The 18,468-nt window shown below is 39.8% G+C and overlaps 1 protein-coding gene across 1 annotated transcript in view; it reads left to right on the plus strand.

The window, feature by feature from the left end:
• eif3hb (eukaryotic translation initiation factor 3, subunit H, b) overlaps nucleotides 1–5,739 on the plus strand; it is a 120,529-nt gene extending 114,790 nt beyond the window's left edge. Inside the window, exons 7-8 of the mRNA XM_072571231.1 lie at nucleotides 2,260–2,392; nucleotides 5,469–5,739. Of these exons, the coding sequence (XP_072427332.1) occupies nucleotides 2,260–2,392; nucleotides 5,469–5,566 (231 nt within the window). The 3' untranslated portion in view covers nucleotides 5,567–5,739. The remainder of the gene's footprint in view (nucleotides 1–2,259; nucleotides 2,393–5,468) is intronic.
• The last annotated feature ends 12,729 nt before the right edge of the window (nucleotides 5,740–18,468 follow it).

Here is an 18,468-nt window from a genome sequence, read left to right on the forward strand (position 1 = left end):
TCATGGAGGTTATTCTTAACTGGGGGAAGTGAATCACACCCTTTGGATTTCATGTTCAAAAACCTTTTAAAAGAAAAACATCCTTTTTGTTAGCCTAGTATTTTTCTTTCCTCATTTTCTCTGTTTCTTTTTGACACTGAGTACTCTGTTGGCCTCCTTTTCTCCCTCCGGGAAAGGTCAGTTTTCCTCGTGGTGAGTCAAACCTTAAGTATTTGGCAATCATTTGAAAGTTGTCAGTGTTGATGCTGTGAATACAATTGCATCCTTAGATACCCATCTGTGAATTTTGTTCTCCTGTAGTAATTTGAGATTAGCATAATTCAAATACACCATTAATCTTTTTGAGTAAAGCAAATTGTGTATTGTATGTTTAGAAACACAAGTTTTTGTTTACAATCTCCCTAAAATCAATCTGCTAAAAGTATTCTGACCAAGCTGAGCAGTATAAATGCTGGAAATCTGAAATAAAAATACAAAATACTGGAAATACTGAGCAGGTTAGACAGTATCTGTCGAAAAACAGTTGACATTTCAGGTTGATAATCTTTCATCAGAATTGGGAAAAGTTGGATGTCACAGATTTGAAGAAAATGGTGGGTGGGGCAAAGGCAAGTCAAAGGTCTACAATAGGGTGGGAAGTGAGTAATTGAATGACAGAGTTAGTTTAGCTGGGCCAAAGGGAAATGTGGTAATACAAGAAGGTAAAAGATATTCTAAGTATAAGTATACTACAGGCTGAAAACAAAAGTAAAGCAGGTCCCAAATATTCCTTCCAGTACAAGCAATCTCAATGTAATGTACAACGTTTGTTGCTCATTACATGGTCTACTCTGCATTGGGCAGACTACATGCAAATTGGGTTACTGCTTTGTGGAGCACCCCTGTTTAGTCCTCAAGCTCAGCGACCCACAGATTCTGGGTGTCTCTTGTTTTAATTCTTTACACCAACATCTCTGACATCTTTGTCCTTGACTTGGCACGATGTTCCAACAAAGCTCAATGTAATTTTGAGAAACAGTGTCTCATCTTTTCGTTAGACAATTTACAACCTTCTGGGCTGAACATTCAGTTCACCAATTTCAGACCATAAAACTCTGCCCCTCCCTCCCATTTTATATTTCCTTTTCTTTGTATATTTCAGTTTTGTGTAATTTTTACTTTCAGATAATACCACCCCTGCTCTGAACGCATCTTTGGTTTCTATTCCTTCCTCTTTACCACTCCTTTGGCCCTGTAAGATTTAAAACTTTTGTTCAGTGTCTCTTGTCTTCTACCCTATCTAGCTTTCTCAGACTCAATGTTAGGATGCACAAGGATGATTCAAATCTACTGGGTTACATGGTGAAGTTTACAGTGTTAATTTTGATTAGATTAGATTACTTATAGTATGGAAACAGGCCCTTCGGCCCAACAAGTCCACACCGACCCTCCAAAGAGCAATCCACCCAGACCCATTCCCCTATATTTACCCCTTTACCTAACACTACGGGCAACTTAGCATGGCCAATTCACCTAACCTGCACATTTTTGGATTGTGGGAGGAAACCGGAGCACCTGGAGGAAACACGCGCAGACACGGGGAGAATGTGCAAACTCCACACAGACAGTCGCCTGAGGCGGGAATTGAACCCGGGTCCCTGGCACTGTGTGGCAGCAGTGCTAACCACTGCGCCACCGTATTATTTGTATTATTGCACAAAAGTCAAGTTGTATTAATTGATTTAAATGAGTCCTATTGTCACTGATGGTCTTCAGATTCATTTGCTATTTGAGAAATTAAATGTGGCTGGCTTGTCTTATCAAACGTTTTCTTGGCTGATCTTTGGAAAAACTCGAATGGGCGCAGTGCAGTTCACAAATATCCAATTTAGACAACAAAAAGGAGGGTCTAGTGTTTGAGCCTCTGGCTTACCCTATTATATGGTTAGATGAGCACTCTTAAGTATAAGTTTCTTGGTTTATTTATAGAGGTGACCATAATATAATGTCTAACAAGGTATGGTAACTTGTAACAAGAATATATATTGTTAATAAAGAATAATTTATGTAACTAACCTACAAATATATCTGTGGATGGTGACAATACTAATTAGACATTTTTTTTCCTTTTTGGTAGAATCTGAGTATGTGAATAAAGTCTTAATTTAAGAATAAGATCTCCCCTACCCACTTGAAAGATGGTGTTATCTAAAAGAATTAAGTTTTCTGAAAAACTTGATTTGGCAGCCGCATAAATTCAACTTTATCATTTCGTTGCAGTACCTACACAGACGTCAGCTGGAAAATTCCCAAAGACAGAGCCGAGGAGAGGCACCATTGCCAGAGGAAGACCCTTCCAAGTTATTCAAACCACCTCAGCCACCACCAAGACTTGAAACACTCCTTGTTGCAGGTTAGAGATTTAGAGGGTAGACTAAAGGAGAAAACTGAAAGTTGAATTCTTCCAGGTTGGATGTAGTACAGTTTGGTGCACCAAGCTTTGTATCCTGCCCCAACCTTAGAGCTTCCAACCTAGGGTCTAGCAATGAACCATTAATCAATTGATGTTCACCTGGATTATGAACTGAACTTGTGTTTCAGGGAGGGGTGGTTCTTTATAGGAGCCCTCTCTGCTGTGTCATTGTGACATTTCTCTATCAGCTGCAGGAATAAGATTGATAAATTTATCCCAATTGGTAGAGATTTTAGATTTTTTTTGCTATGAACTTGGGCCTATTTAAGAGCCCATTAAACCTCTATGTAGAATCCTTCCTGCGTGTAGGCAAACTTGAACGTTCATTTGGTAAATTGTGGCTGGGTTTAGACCAAGTATTCAAATTTTAAAAACTTGTATCACATATAGGCATGAAGTAGTGGTGTCTTTAATATATTTGGCATTCATCTGAAATACCAATGGCACAATCACAGACAGCTTTTAGAATATGTTTGAGTTATTGCAACAGGCTTTCACTATATTAATGCAGTTGTTATTCTAATTCAATTTAGTGTTTCTCTAGGTTGTCTTGAGCTGTATGGTATTTGTGGTTGATGAAGGCAGAGAAACAGCATGCTGTTACTGGGTGTGTACCTCCAGTTTCTCCAGTTGCAATATGGAGGAAATTGATGTTCATATTTTCAAATTTTTTCAGCTTTATATTAGAATAATTTAAGGCACAGCACTTTTCCAGGATGATGTTTTCTGGTTCACAGCAGCACTGAAATTCCAGCAGGATTTAGTTTTGGTTATAATTTTCCCAACATTTTCTCCAGTAGTTACGTCCTTCTCACTCCTGTGTTAGACTTATTGCAACCAGAGCGTATTCTAGTCAATTTTTAAAAAAGGTCTTTCTTCTAAGTCGTCTTTTCATATGACCAATAGTTTTATCTCAAACATTTACTTGCATTCTGTTATCAGCATTCCAGGGCTGAACCTGAGATGTTCTGTGATTTTATGTATCATGCTTGGATAACCACTCAAGGTTACATCCAGAATTGATCCAGAATCTTGTTAGTTGGACAATGTTCTGTCTGTATTTAAAATCTCTAGAAACTATAGGGTTGCCACCTCCATCTACTGTGTCATGATTAAAATTCAGATTTTTGCTTTTAATAATTAATTTGCTTGTGCCTTCTCTTGTCCAGTTCTGACCTTTCTTTGATCTTGATCCATACTGGGTTGTTGGGTCAAAATCCTGGAACTTCCTTCCTCTACCTACACCAAATGGATTGCAGTGGTTCAAGAAGACAGCTTGGGAACGGCAATAAATGCTGGCCCAACCAGTAATGCCCACTTCTCACGAGTAAATCAACAAAAAACAACTAACTCAGCATTGATCAGGAGAGTTTAGCATGTTATCTTTCTGTGGATGCAATATTTTTAACAAGTTGTTGCTACTTCACCTGCTATAATATGCCTCTCCCTTGTTGCCTCCTCATTGAGGTTTAACCCAGTTTTGTCATTCCTCTGACTTTGCACAATTTCTTTAACCCCATATATTAAAACTACCGCTCATGTGAATATTTCTGGAATGAGTTTTTAAGTACTTTTTTCTCCCCTTATACTTATCCACTTCTTGTTTTTTTTATTTGTGCTCTTATCCAACACATATTGCCTCATGGCATTTGTGACACAGGCGTCCCTTGAATGTTAACCCGGCAGAAGTGGGTACTGCAGATGCTGGAGATTAGAGCCAAGATTAGAGTGGTGCTGGAAAAGCACAGCAGGTCAGGCAGCATCCGAGGAACAGGAAATGACTTGAATGTTAACCCCTCAACCCTCTCCCCAGAGATGTTCTTGTGCCTGAAAGAATTGGGTTAGATCAGAGAGAAAGTAGCTAATTATATAAAGGATAACCATTTTAATTTAAATAATCATTCTGCCTGCCATAATCAAATTTTAAGAAAAGCCATTCTGCAAAAAAACTTACTGTTTAGCTGTATCTTCTGGTTCTTTAAATTATTTTTGTATTGCACTTGAAAAATATAAAAGAGCTTTTCTCATGATATAACCTTTCGTTGTTTCCCGGAAAATAAAGCAAATATAAAAAATGGCCAATGCAACTCCACAGACCTATTGGCATTTTCCCCTAGGCCTATACAACTACTGCCAAAAGTGCTTTAAAAAAAACAGCGTGGCTTGGCTACTTTCCACTCTTTGATACGTTTAGAGCCTAAATTGAATCCCTGAGTGGTGCCTCTATCAATGGTTATTCGCAGACTAGAAGACGAAACAATTATTGCAAATATCTCTGTCTGACAAGACCATTCTAGACATGAGTGGTTTGGGATTACCATATCAGATTTGGGATCATCATCAACAGAATTATTGCCATCTTAATGAATAAGTCTAACTTGGGTGAAAACAATATTGATTCAAATTGGATACTGAGCTGCTGACTTGAGCTGAAATACTGCGGAATCCCTTGAGAACAGCTGGGAGCTTTATTTACCAATATTTTGGCAGTGTTTAGCTGCCATTCAATAATTAGTAAAGTTAGAGTAGCAAAGGTAACTGAACCTGGCATTGAGGTTGAAGTACAAATCCCTTTTCCTTAATTTGTATTCCAGGGTTTCAGCATGATGCCAGTTACATATCAGATGACTGGAAAGTACCAGAACATTGCCCATCTTAGACTTTGATATTAATGTTCTTTGTAATTTCTTCTGGAGATTTTCAGAAAGGTCACATAACAAGTGCTGTTTAGTTGCTTTGACGCTGGTCACTTTAAGTAGACGTGATTGGTGCTGTGATTATGGAAGTGGTCGTATTGTAATCTATGGTCATAGATTGGCTTGTCTACATGTATTAAAACAACAAAAAAGTATATATATTAAATATTGACAGCATAACATTAGTTCTCTCTGTGTGGTATATGATTGTGTGAAGTATTGTCCTTTGAATTCTGTTTTAAATCTTTCAGGCTAGATTTTGAACTTCGGTTCCCAGAGTCTTTAATTTTATGTTTTGCCTTTTTTTCAACTCCTGACAGGACAAATCAACACCTACTGCCAGCAGATCAAGGAGTTTACATCACAGAGCATGGGCAAATTATTCATGGCTGAAGCCCTTCAAGGTCACAACAGCTGAAATCTCAATTGAATGTCCTTTAGGTCAATACGGTGTTCACATCCAATAAAATAACATTCATCTGAAAAGCAACACAGAAACTGATTTTCTTGTTTTTGTGTAACTGACATTGGGAACTTCATTTAGCCCAGCTTATATGAATTCAATTAAAATAAACATGAATTTGATGACTATATTGTTAGTCTTGTATTTTTCTTCCAGCTTAAGCACTCTCCCTGACTGTAGGAGCCAACAGTTGAGAATATTGTGCTAGTGAATTAAATATTAACATCATCATACATGGTTCAGTGGTCTTAAAAGAAAATGTGGATCAGTTTGACTATTATTCTCCCCCTTGCCCTTTTGTTAAGTAATGTATCTGTACAGACCAGCTTCAACCAGAAATGAAAGACTTTTTATTTGGAATGAGATTTTAAAAAAAAAGAAAGTTACCTCCACTGCCCCTTTAGTTGTACCTTAGGCGCACATTCCCAAGAAAGAGTTTGGAAATAGCCAAAAGGTCTTTGAAAAGCAATACAGCCTAAAATAGCATCCATCCCTCACCACCTTCATCCATGTCACCACATGCCTTCCGCCTACTCATGTGCCCACAGCATCTCATACTGTCACTGGCAACCAATGCCCATAACCTTCTCTTGACTCCCCTTTATGCCAACCTATGTTCTTATAGTCACTGCCATGGCTCCACATATTCTCGGTCCTTAGAAGATGGTGGTGGTGGTGGTGAGCTGGCTTCTTGAAGCACTGCAGTTCACATGCTGTAGGTAGACCCATAATGGTCTTAGGGAGGAAATTCCAGGATTTTGACCCAGCAACATGTAGGAATGATGATATATTTCCAAATCAGGATGGTGAGCGGATTGAATATAATTTTAGATGTTCTCCAGTCCTCACTTTTTCCTGGATGTTGTCAAGGTCTTGCTGCATGTGTAATAAATATTACCTTGAAGTCAGAGTTTGAAAACAGTTCTTGACTTTGCATTCTCCTAAACCAGTCTGTTTTGAACCCAAATTCCTAGTCTAGCATCAAGCCAGACTATAAAAGATTAACAGCCCAATCTGTGAAACCTTTTCAAATCAGTGTATTCTCCCAGTTCCATTCTCATTCTTGTGAATCTTTTTTTCACTTTGTAAGGGAGATTTGAGCAATGTCAGAGGATCTCTATGCTTTTCTGATTTTCTAATGTGCTTCCATCCACTCTGTGCTACCTTCTTGAAAGACTTGCATATTATATATTTGTGAGCCATAAACTGAAGAATAAAGGTAGACTTCTCACTTTTTAGAGGCAATCATCATTTCTGTAATAACGTTCAAACAATGCAACTAAAGATTGATTAAAAGAATAATTTTGTTGATATCTGATAATGTATTCTCTTCCTTTTGGCAAACTATTTGAGTTCAGGCTTTTTTTTATTGTCCAAGAACTCAAGATAAGGGGGTCCATTTAAAAACCTTTTCATCTCAGTGAAATGTAAGTCTTGAGCAGTATCTTGATTCCATTTTTAAGTAGCTTCATATGAAACAAAACTTCCACAGTCTTTAATCTTTACCATCAGATCTTAATTTTGGTTTTCAATAATTTATGCAAGACTTCTTTATACCTACAGCTAGATCGATGATATTGTCATGAAAGGTTATACCCCTGCCAGTTTCATACTTAAGATAGCTTCTACTGTTGTAATTTCTCTGTTAATTTGTTTTAATTTACTTTAAGAATTATGGAAGTTATTTATCTGCATTGATTTTTTTGTTAAATAAATAAAGTTGATGGCTGTGTTAAATGTACATTCAATAACTACACAAGCTGAATAACTATTTCATTGTTATAGAAAGTTTAAACACAACCCAAACCCAGGTTAAGAGATTGTACTGTATAAACTGTACTGCTGGAATTTGCTCACTTAAGCTGGTCATTGTGTGAAAGTCCCCCATTCACCATTATGGTTTACTGAAACTCTGCCTACTTCGTGTTGATCCCGATAGGTGATATTTGTATTATATGGACAAGAGAAAGGCATTTCTGCTTAACATTTTGTATCCTGTGTTCCAAAGTTCTGGAGACTCCCAAGTTCTAATGACATCATGTAATTTTTATAGATCGAGCTAAAATATTCTTTGTTCCCAATTTACCATTTTTACAGTGTTTCTGTGCCACAAATTATGTCATGTATAATCTCAGATACCACCAGTTTTCAAGCCATGCTCTTGTTGTCAAATTTACCACAGAAAATGTTACCCCAACCCAAGTATCCAGTACAAATAAGTGACATATTTTCAATTTAAATATTTTCATTTAGGTTACTGGTTTGAAACGTCATTAATCACTGCAATAAATTCTTAAGATAATTACACAATCACAGAGATGTACAGCAGAGAAATAGATCCTTCAGTCCAACTTGTCCATGACGACCAGATATTCTAACCTAACCTGTTCCCATTTGTCAGCTCTTGGCCTATATCCCTCTGAACTCTTTCTATTATAACCATCCAGATGCCTTTTAAATGTTGTAATTGGACCAGTATCCACCACTTCCTCTGGCAGCTCATTCCATACACACACCACCCTCTGTGTGAAAAAGTTGTCCTTTAGGTCCCTTTTAAATTCCCCCCCCCCCCACGCTAAATCTATGGCTTAGAGTTCTGGACTCCCCCCACCCTTGAAGAAACCAGCTTTGAAAGCTGGGTTGATACCTGTGGCTCAGTTGTCTCCTTTTCTGATAGTAGTTTTTAATCTGACACCCAGGTCAAAAGGAAAGAAATTAAAAACACTCCATATCTTCCACTTTGCATTTTCAGATAGCAAAATAAATGCTCAGATTAACATGAGCTGGAATGAAGGTTTTTTTTGCTATTCTATAAATATATATTTAACCGTAATATAAGGTAGTATATTGTTAGAACGCCCTGTAACACTCTGTTACATTTTCAAGGGTTTTTGCAACACATCTAATGATATGGGAGTATTTGATGTTTTCCACTAGTTGCCTCAACAGTCCATTTCCTGGAGAAATGTAAATCACAAACAGAAGCTCCCAGATTTCTGTGTGGTCCCATGCATATGCATTCTCCTGCAGTTCCTGTCAGTGGGGTGATGATGGTTAACCTGGACAGTTTTGCTGTTACCACTTCTATTTATTTCTATAGCACATTTTGAACTATTTTTCACTTTTTCGCCTGGCTGTGGATACTGCTTGATTTTCTTCTTTCTTTTTCTTTTCACTAACATTGTTCTTCTGGTTTTACCCCTACACAATCCTCACCTCCATTCCTGTGCTGTAGAAAACTTCAAGAACAGCTCAAATTTGGGCATAATACAAAACTCTCAACAGATAAGAAAACATGGAATGTTAAATTATCATTTAGGTCATCAAACTGTAGCACAGATGTGTAGAGTTTGACCATCACTGACCTCTGGCACGAACCATTAATTCTTGAGGAAATTTCACGAGTAGATATTCTGATTGTCAAAGGTTCAGAATGAAAATTGAGACTTCATACCTCCCTTCATCTTTTTAAACCCAGGAGGTCATGACGAAGTGGCTAATTCACCATGCAGGGGATTTTTGGATAGAAAGGACTGCAGATGCTGGAGATCAGAGCTGAAACTGTGTTGCTGGAAAAGCGCAGCAGGTCAGGCAGCATCCAACGAACAGGAGAATCGATGTTTCGGGCATCAGAAAGCCATCTTCAATCTGATCCACATGACCAAATCAATGTAAATATTTTTGGCTTAGCCATAGTGTATCTTGACAGAATCAGTATGCTCTAGGCTACCTCTGTGTTGGTGACCTAACCAGAGAGGAGATGTGGAGGATATACTTTTGACACAAGAAAGATGCTATTGTTAGCAGGACATGTTATCAACCTTTATTGCCAGGAGAATGGAATGTAAAATGTAGTAAAGTTTTACAGCAGCTGTTGAGGGCTTTGCTGTACTCCAAATTTGGAAACCGCATAGTCTTGTGTGGTGATACAGGTAGTTCTCCTAAAATGGCGTAGTTGTGTTCCCATGTGATGCTGTGTTATAGAAAATCATACAATAGAAATAATGGAGCCTATGGGGGACAAAACAGGGTTAGAGGCAAACAAGCAAAAATACCAATAAAAAGCAAAACAAAAATAATAGCCTGATGCAAACGATAGCACAGTCTAAGTAAATTTTGACCTGTTGTATGGTTCTATATTATGATGCTTGGGAACGTCTATCACTTTATTTCACAAAACCTGCATGACTTATTACCTACCCCACCCTAGCACCATCATATCATATCCATTTCCAAAATAACTTACCACTTCCTGGATATCTCAGAATTGATCAAGATCTGTGGTGCAGCTAGGCAAAAGTGAGGACTGCAGATGCTGGAAACCAGAGTTTAGATTAGAGTGGTGCTGGAAAAGCACAGCAGGTCAGGCAGGGTTTTTGCCTGAAATGTTGATTTTCCTGCTCTTCGGATGCTACCTGACTTGCTGTGCTTTTCCAGAACCACTCTAATCTAAAAACTGTGGTGTAGCTGTCAGTCTGGAGCTGCACTCCATGGTTCCCAACATTGGCCCTGGACATGGCAGACAATGGAAAATTGGTGCCTCTCTTTGTGGGCAGGAACATGGAGATGCTGCAGATGGGGATGGGGTGATGCATAGTAGGACATCCTTCTCTCCCTGGCCAACAGAGGACACCATTCTACTGGAACCATACCAACCTAGACAAAGGGTACCATCCAGGCCAGTGCAGTCTCAACCATCCTGAAGAAATGTACGGAATGTAGGAAGATCATCGATGACCACCTCCACTCTGCCAATGAAAGTGCCACCATTTTCTCACTGATACCTCCCACTCATTCTATCTGCCATTTCCTGCAACATCTTACCCACTCACTTTCATCTTCACTAACAACTCACCCTGACTGCAATTGGCTATCTCAACTCGTTAGGCTTTTAAATTAACAGATTGCTCTCAGCTTCTTGCCCTCCGGTGTAGAGACATTTTCACAACACTTTTCCAAGTCCACTGGCACAAACATTTCACAAGACTTTTCACGAACCTCTTCATAAGAAAGCCCATGAGCTGATTGAATCGGCATCACGTGATCAGAGTCCAGCCTTCCACACACTGTGACACCTAATGCCAGGGATGGGAATCGTGTAGCAGCGATGAAAAAAAAGTCAGCAATTCACAAACTGTATTTAATAAACACGCGTTATACGAGAACTACCTATAGATATAATTCCAATCAAAGTAGTTCAGATAAGGCTTTCAACTCATTTTTGAGATGTAATGCTTATCTGATGTAGAAAGGCTGAACAGACTGGGATCATCCCTCTTGGAGTTTAGAAAAATGAGTGATGGCCTTCTTGAAACAGACATAATCCTGAGGGGACTTGATAGGAAGAATACCAGGAGTATGGTTCTTCTTGGGGGTTGGTGGGGAATGGGGAGACTAATGTGAGGGAAGACAGTTTGAAAAACTTTTAAAAATGGAAATAAAGAGAATTGTTTTCTCTCACAGGACCATTAGTCTGTGGAATTCTCTTCCCCACAAAGTTGTTGAGGCTGGATCATTGAATTTATTCAAAACTCCGTTAAATTTTTGATGGATAAGGGAATTGAGAGTTACGATCATTGAATTTATTCTGGACTGGCATTCTGACGAAGGGTCACTGGACTTAAAATGTCCAGCTGCTGCAAGACCTGTTGAGTTTTCCAGCAATTTCTGATATATTTTACCCTCCACCCCAGATCCCCTATGGAAAATCAGAGGACTCCTGTGTAGAGTGCCCTCCACTGGGGATCTCCACCTCACAGTGACAAATCAGCACATGCCAAGATGTGTCCAGGTTCCACTGGGTCTGCTTTTTTTGTACTATACACGTAACCTGCTCCACGACCAAATCACCGGACCATTTCTCCAACTAGTAACCGTCACCTGTACTCAATCTGCTTTCGTTTCTTCCTTTATCTGGAAGTGCTCTTGCACATAACTGAACAGCTTTCTCACCACCAAATCACTGTAACTTTTTTTTTGTTTAAGTAACTTGTGTGGCCAATTAGAAATTTACCTGCAAAGTTCATTATGGACAATGCAAACCCATCAAATTGAGGGAGAGTGGGAAGAGACTCTCAAAATGAATTGGGTCTGTTTTATAATATATTTTCTAAACAACCTGTTTGGACATATTATTACCCAGCTCTGGAGCTGATAGGAGTTGAACACTGGCCTCCTGGCTCAGAGTGTGTCTGCTTTATTTATTATGTTTCTTTTACCTGAGTCTGCTTTATTCTTTGTTGTTGATCAATTTGAAATATAGAGCTTGCTACAGCCCAGAATTGAACTCTGTTTAACTGCTTGGAAAGGAGCTATGCTCATCACCATTCCATCATCACAATCTGGGTCTGCCTTTTTCTAAAGACCTTTTTTTTTAATCAACCTGTTCAGAGATGTTATTACACCTCTGTGGGGCAGGTGGGACTTGAACCCGGGCTTCTTGGTCCAGGAGTAGGGACACCACAAGAGGACCCCTAACACCTTTAATTTCATCCTCCAGGGTTAACAAAATTACAAGAATCCTTTATTTCCATTTCTTTTCCCCACTGATTTTTATTTTTCTCTCCAAAGCACCTGTGGTTATTTTTTGTCTAATAGTGAGGCATAAAAATGAAGATACCATTTTTCTTGTGTGGCCAATTAAATATTTACAAGCGAAGCCTTTTGATGCTGACATCACTTTAGAGGCTGTTCAGCACTCAGGTCAGTGCCAACCCTCTGAAGAGAACCCCACCCCAACCCAGCCCCCTTATCCTATCCCCATATCTTCTGTAGCCAATCCACCTATCCTGCACATCTTTGGATTGTTGGACGAAACTAGAGCACACTGATGAAACTCACATAGACACATGGTGAATGTGTAAAGTCCACATGGACAGTCATGGAGTCATACAGCATGGAAGCAGACCCTTTGATCCAACTCATCCATGCTGACCAAGTTTCCCAAAGTAAGCTAATCCCATTTGCCTGTGTTTAGCTCATATACCTTGAAACCCTTCCTATTCTTGTACCTATCCAAATGTCTTTTAAATGCTGTAACTGTATCTGCATCTGCAGCTTCCTTTGGCAGTTCATTCCACATACGAATCACCCTCTGTGTAGAAAAGTTACCCCTCAGGTTCTTTTTAAATCTTTCTCCTCTCAACTTAAAAATATGCCCCCTAGTTTTGAACTCTCCCACCGAGGGCAAAGACCTTACTATTCATCTTATTAATGCTCCTCATGATTTCATAAGCCTCTGTAAGATCACCCCTCAACCTCCTAAGTTCCAGTGAAAAAAGTCCCAGCCTATCCAGCCTCTCCTTATAACTCAGACACTCCAGTCCTGGCAACATCCTGGTAAATCTTTTCTAAACTGTTTCCAATTTAGTAGTATCCTTCCTATAGCATGGTGACCAGAACTACACACAATACTCAAAAAGTGGCCTTACCAATGTCTTGTACAACCTCAATGTGATGTCCCAACTCCTATATGCAAGTGATCTGAGTAACTTTCAAAGAACAAGTTACCTGAACCCCTAGATCATCTATGGCTGGAATCAAACCTGGGTCCCTAGCTGTATGAGGTAACAGCAGTTACCACTGAGCCACCATGCTGTCCACATTTGATTAATAGACTAGTGAATAAGCCTAATTGACCCTTAATTATTAATTCAAATGACAGGTGAGCTACAGATTTTGGCATGTGCCCACCTATTTTATTGGGGTGAGTCCTAGTGGCCAGGTAGATGGTTGGGCCAGACACCTGACCTATGATTCTCAATAGGAGTGAGAGAGACAGGGTAGTTGTCATGGGGGACTTCAATTCTCCAAATATTGACTGGGAACACTACAGTACGAGTACTATAGATGGGTCAGTTTTTGTCCAGTGTGTGCAGGAAGGCTTCCTGACACAGTATGTAGACAGGCCAACAAGGGGCGAAGCCACTTTAGATTTGGTACTGGGTAACGAGCCTGGCCAGGTGTTAGATTTGGAAGTAGGTGAGCACTTTGGAGACAGAGATCACAATTCTGTCAGATTTACTTTAGAGATGGAAAGGGATAGGTGTACTTCACCGAGCAAGAGCTACAGCTGGGGGAAGGGAAATTACGATGCAATTAGGAAAGATTTAGGAAGCGTAGAATGGGGAAGGAAACTGCAGGGGATGAGCACATTAAAAATGTGGAGCTTATTCAAGGAAAAGCTCCTGTGTGTCCTAGATAAATATGTACCCGTCAGGCAGGGAGGATGATGTAGAATGTGTGGGCTGTGGTTTACTCAGGAAGTGGAATCCCTGGTCAAGAAGAAGAAGGCTTATGTTAGGACAAAATATGAAAACTCAGGGTGCTTGAGGGTTACAAGAAAGTCAGGAAAGACCTAAAAAGAGAGCTCAGAAGAGCCAGGAGGAGACATGAGAAGTTGTGGGCAGATTGGATCAGGGTTAACCCAAAGGCAGGAATAAAAGAATGACAAGAGTTAAATTAGGGCCAATCAAGGATAGTAGTGGGAAGTTGTGTGTGGAGTCAGAGGAGATAGGGGAAGCACTAAATAAATATTTTTTGACAGTGTTCACTATAGAAAATGAAAATGTTGGCGAGGAAGATACAGAGATACTTGCATCTAGACTAGAAGAGATTGAGTTTCACAAGGAAGAGGTATTAGAAATACTGCAGAGTGTGAAAATAGACAAGTCCCCTGGGCCGGATGGAATCTATCCTAGGATCCTCTGGGAAGCAAGGGAAGAGATTGCTGAGCCTTTGGCATTGATCTTCAAATCATCATTGTCTACAGGAATAGTGCCTGAGGACTGGAGGATAGCAAATGTGGTTCCCTTGTTCAAAAAAGGTAGTAGGGACAACCCTGGTAATTACAGACCAGTGAGTCTCACTTCAGTTGTTGGTAAAGCGTTGGAAAAGGTTATAAGAGAGAGGATTTATAACCATCTAGAAAAGAATAATCTGATCAGGGACAGTCAGCACGGTTTTGTGAAGGGTAGGTCGTGCCTAATGAATCTTATTGACTTTTTTGACAAAGTGACCAAACAGGTAGATGAGAGTAAACCGGTTGATGTGGTGTATATGGATTTCAGCAAGGCGTTCGATAAGGTTCCCCACAGTAGACTATTATACAAAATGCGGAGGATGGGATTGTGGGGGATATCGCAGTTTGGATCAGTAATTGGCTTGCTGAAACAAAACAGAGGGTTGTAGTTGATGGAACATGTTAGTCTTGGTGTCCAGTTACTAGCGGCGTACCGCAAGGGTCGGTGTTGGGTCCACTGCTGTTCGTCATTTTTATAAACGACCTGGATGAGGGCTTAGAAGGGTGGGTTAGTAAATTTGCGGACGACACCAAGGTCGGTGGAGTTGTGGATAGTGACGAAGGATGTAGTAGGTTGCAGAGAGACATAGATAGGATGCAGAGCTGGGCTGAGAGGTGGCAAATGGAGTTTAATGTGGACAAGTGTGAGGTGATACACTTTGGATGGAGTAATCGGAATGCAAAGTACTGGGCTAATAGTAAGACTCTTGGGAGTGCAGATGAGCAGAGAGATCTCGGTGTCCATGTACACAGATCCCTGAAAGTTGCCACCCAGATTGACAGGGTTGTTAAGAAGGCATACAGTGTCTTGGCCTTTATTAATAGAGGGATTGAGTTCTGGAACCAGGAGGTTATGCTGCAGCTGTACGAAGCTCTGGTATAGCCACACTTGGAATATTGTGTACAGTTCTGGTCACCGCATTATAAGAAGGATGTGGAAGCTTTGGAAAGGGTGCAGAGGAGATTTACTAAGATGTTGCCTGGTGTGGAAGGAACATCTTACGAGGAAAGGCTGACAGCCTTGAGGCTGTTCTCGTTAGAGAGAAGAAGGTTGAGAGGTGACTTAAGAGAGACATACAAGATAATCAGAGGCTTAGATAGGGTGGACAGGGAGAGCCTTTTTCCAAGTATGGGGACGGCAAACACGAGGGGACACAACTTTAAAGTGAGGAGAGATACGTATAAGACAGACGTCAGAGGTAGTTTCTTTATTCAGAGAGTAGTAAGGGTATGGAATGCTTTGCCTGCAACGGTCGTAGATTCTCCAAGTTTAAGTGCATTTAAGTCATCATTGGACAGGCATATGGACGTACATGGAATAGTGTAGGTGGGATGGGCTTCAGATTAGTATGACAGGGCGGTGCAACATTGAGGGCCGAAGGGCCTGTACTGCGCTGTAATATTCTATGTTCTATATTCTATTTAACCTGGCCGTCTTCCCACTGCTGCCCTCTACTGAAAATAAATTGGGCCACATAAAATCCAGGCAAATTAAGTTAACCATATTTTTAGGCTTAATTATTCTCTGTAATTTATTTTTAACCATTGTAAACCAGAGGATATTATGATCACTCTTCCCCAGCACGGTTACATTTCTTGTTAAGCTGGAAGCACACAGATTAAGAAACTGGTTTGTACACCTTACAGGAAATCCTCCCTGTGTTTCCTTTTATACTGTTTGTATGCTATTATGTATTAAAATAATTGATGTCTCCGATTATTACGTGATATGTACTGCTCTATACTACTTAAACCTTCTTACAATTTACCTGGTGTTTTGATTTTTTTTCCTATTATTCAGCATCTTATGATGCACATCTGGCAAAGTAATAGCTTTTCAATTGTATCCAAGTCGATTCAAATCTTTGATGTTTCAATTATCTCCCTCCCATGTGATAATAGTTTCTTGCCATCCCTACTTCTTTTTTTCGTTTCCTAACTTTTCAGAATGCCTTGTAGCCAGGAAAATTAAGTTCCCCATCCTCTCCATCCCTGATGCAGATAGCTAATATTGCCGTTATATCACAGTCCCATGTGGTAACTTGTGGCTGCAGCTTACTAACCTTATTTACCAGATGACATACATTGAACAAACATGCATTCCAAACCTGGCTTAGACCACCTCGCATTTGCTTACTGTCTGATGCCTCGTGTTTCTGAATTATCTGGTGATATTCATTTCAAGCAATTGTTTCAGAATTCTAATATTTCATCTTAGGCCCAGTTCCACTGTCAAATTGATTGAAATCATCACTGTCAGTACTAGTTAAATCCAAATAACCAGTACCTTGTGGCAAGTACCATTATTTAAAATGCCTAGTCTTGTTTAAGGCTTGTTAATTTTGAACTTACAGTTCAAGTTCAACAGCTTGCTTGCAGGTATATAACTGGTGCCTCAGCATTTTAAAAACTTGGATCATGTTCGAACTCAAAGACATCTACATAAAATAAGAATTCAAGCTTTTACCGTGACTTGTAATTCACCGACCTATCAGACATTTGGCAGCATTACACAATATATTCTCCTGCACTCCCCCAGTCCCCCGCAGCCTAAAAGCCAGACTAGTGTAATTTTAGATTGTTTCATTGAAAGCCACAATGATTCAATTGAATCTGTGAAGTACTGTTCATAATGCAGATATTACAATCTCACTAAAGAAAATCTTGAAGTTTCACCCTTTCTTAACTGATGGTCTCTGCTACGTTCCACAGGTACCAAGCTGTTCTACCTTTATTCTCCCAGAAGACCATTCTTACTTGTGTGAGACTAAACCATGCAAAGAATGTAAAGAACTGTTTAACCATGTGAGGTGAACCTGCTCCTTTTGTCACTGTGTAACAATCAGGAACAAGTTTCCAGTCATAATATTGGGTCTTGTATACCAGCCGTACTAGGCGTACCTATCACTTACGCTGAGTTCAACTAAAGGAATACAATTCAACTAAAGATGAAATTTTCTTAAACGCAAAGAGCCATCCAGCATGTAAAAAGACCCTTTCATCTCCATGCTGACTATATTCCCAAACTAAACTAGTCACACCTGCCTGCGCTTGGCCTATATCCCTTCAAACATTTCCTATTCATGAATTTATCCAAATTTCTTGCAAGTGTTGCAACTGTACCTGCATCCATCACTTTGACAGTTCATTCCACACATGAACCCCTCTCTGTATAAAAAGTTACCCCTCAAGTCCTTTTTAAATCTTTCTCCTTTCACCTTAAAAATATGCCCCCTTATTTTGGACTTACCCACCCTAGGAAAAAGAGCCTTGTTTTTTCACCTTATCTATGCCTCTCATGATTTTATAAAATCTATAAGGTCACCCCTCAAATCCTATACTCCAGTGAAACAAGTCCCAGTCTTTCCAGTCTATTTTAATATATCAAACCCTCCATTCCTGGCAGCATCCTGGTAAATCTTGTCTGAACTCTGTGCAGTTTAATAGTATCCTTCCTATAACAGGGTGACCAGAACTGCACACAGTACTCCAGAAGAGGCCTTGCCAAGGTCCTGTACAACGTCAGCATGATGTCCCTACTCCTGTACTCAAAGGTCTCAACAAGCGTGCTAAACCCTTCTTAACCACCCTGTCTACCTGTGACACAAATTTCAAAGAATTATGCACTTGAACCCCTGGATCTCTTTGTTCTACAACACTATCCAGGGCCCTGCCACTAATTGTCTAAGTCCTGCCCAAATTAAATTCTATCTGCTACTCCTTAGCCCATTGATTCAATTGATCAAGATCTCTTTACAATCTTAGATAACCTTCTTCACAATTTTGGTGTCATCTGCAAACTTACTAACCATGCCTCCTTTTTCTCACCCAAATCATTTATATAAATGACAAACAAAAGTGGACCCAGTACCAATCCCTATGGAACACCATTGGTTGCAGGCCTCTAGTCTGAAAAACTACAAAAAATAATATTTATGTTATTGGATATAAACACTGGTAGATGATATGTTATAGAACTCCTACAGCGTGGAAACAACCCATTTGGCCCAACAAGTACACACTGACTCTCTGAAGAGCATCCCACCTCCTACGAACA

The sequence above is a fragment of the Chiloscyllium punctatum genome, chromosome 5 (genome assembly GCF_047496795.1).
Source record: "Chiloscyllium punctatum isolate Juve2018m chromosome 5, sChiPun1.3, whole genome shotgun sequence".
Lineage (NCBI taxonomy): Eukaryota > Metazoa > Chordata > Chondrichthyes > Orectolobiformes > Hemiscylliidae > Chiloscyllium > Chiloscyllium punctatum.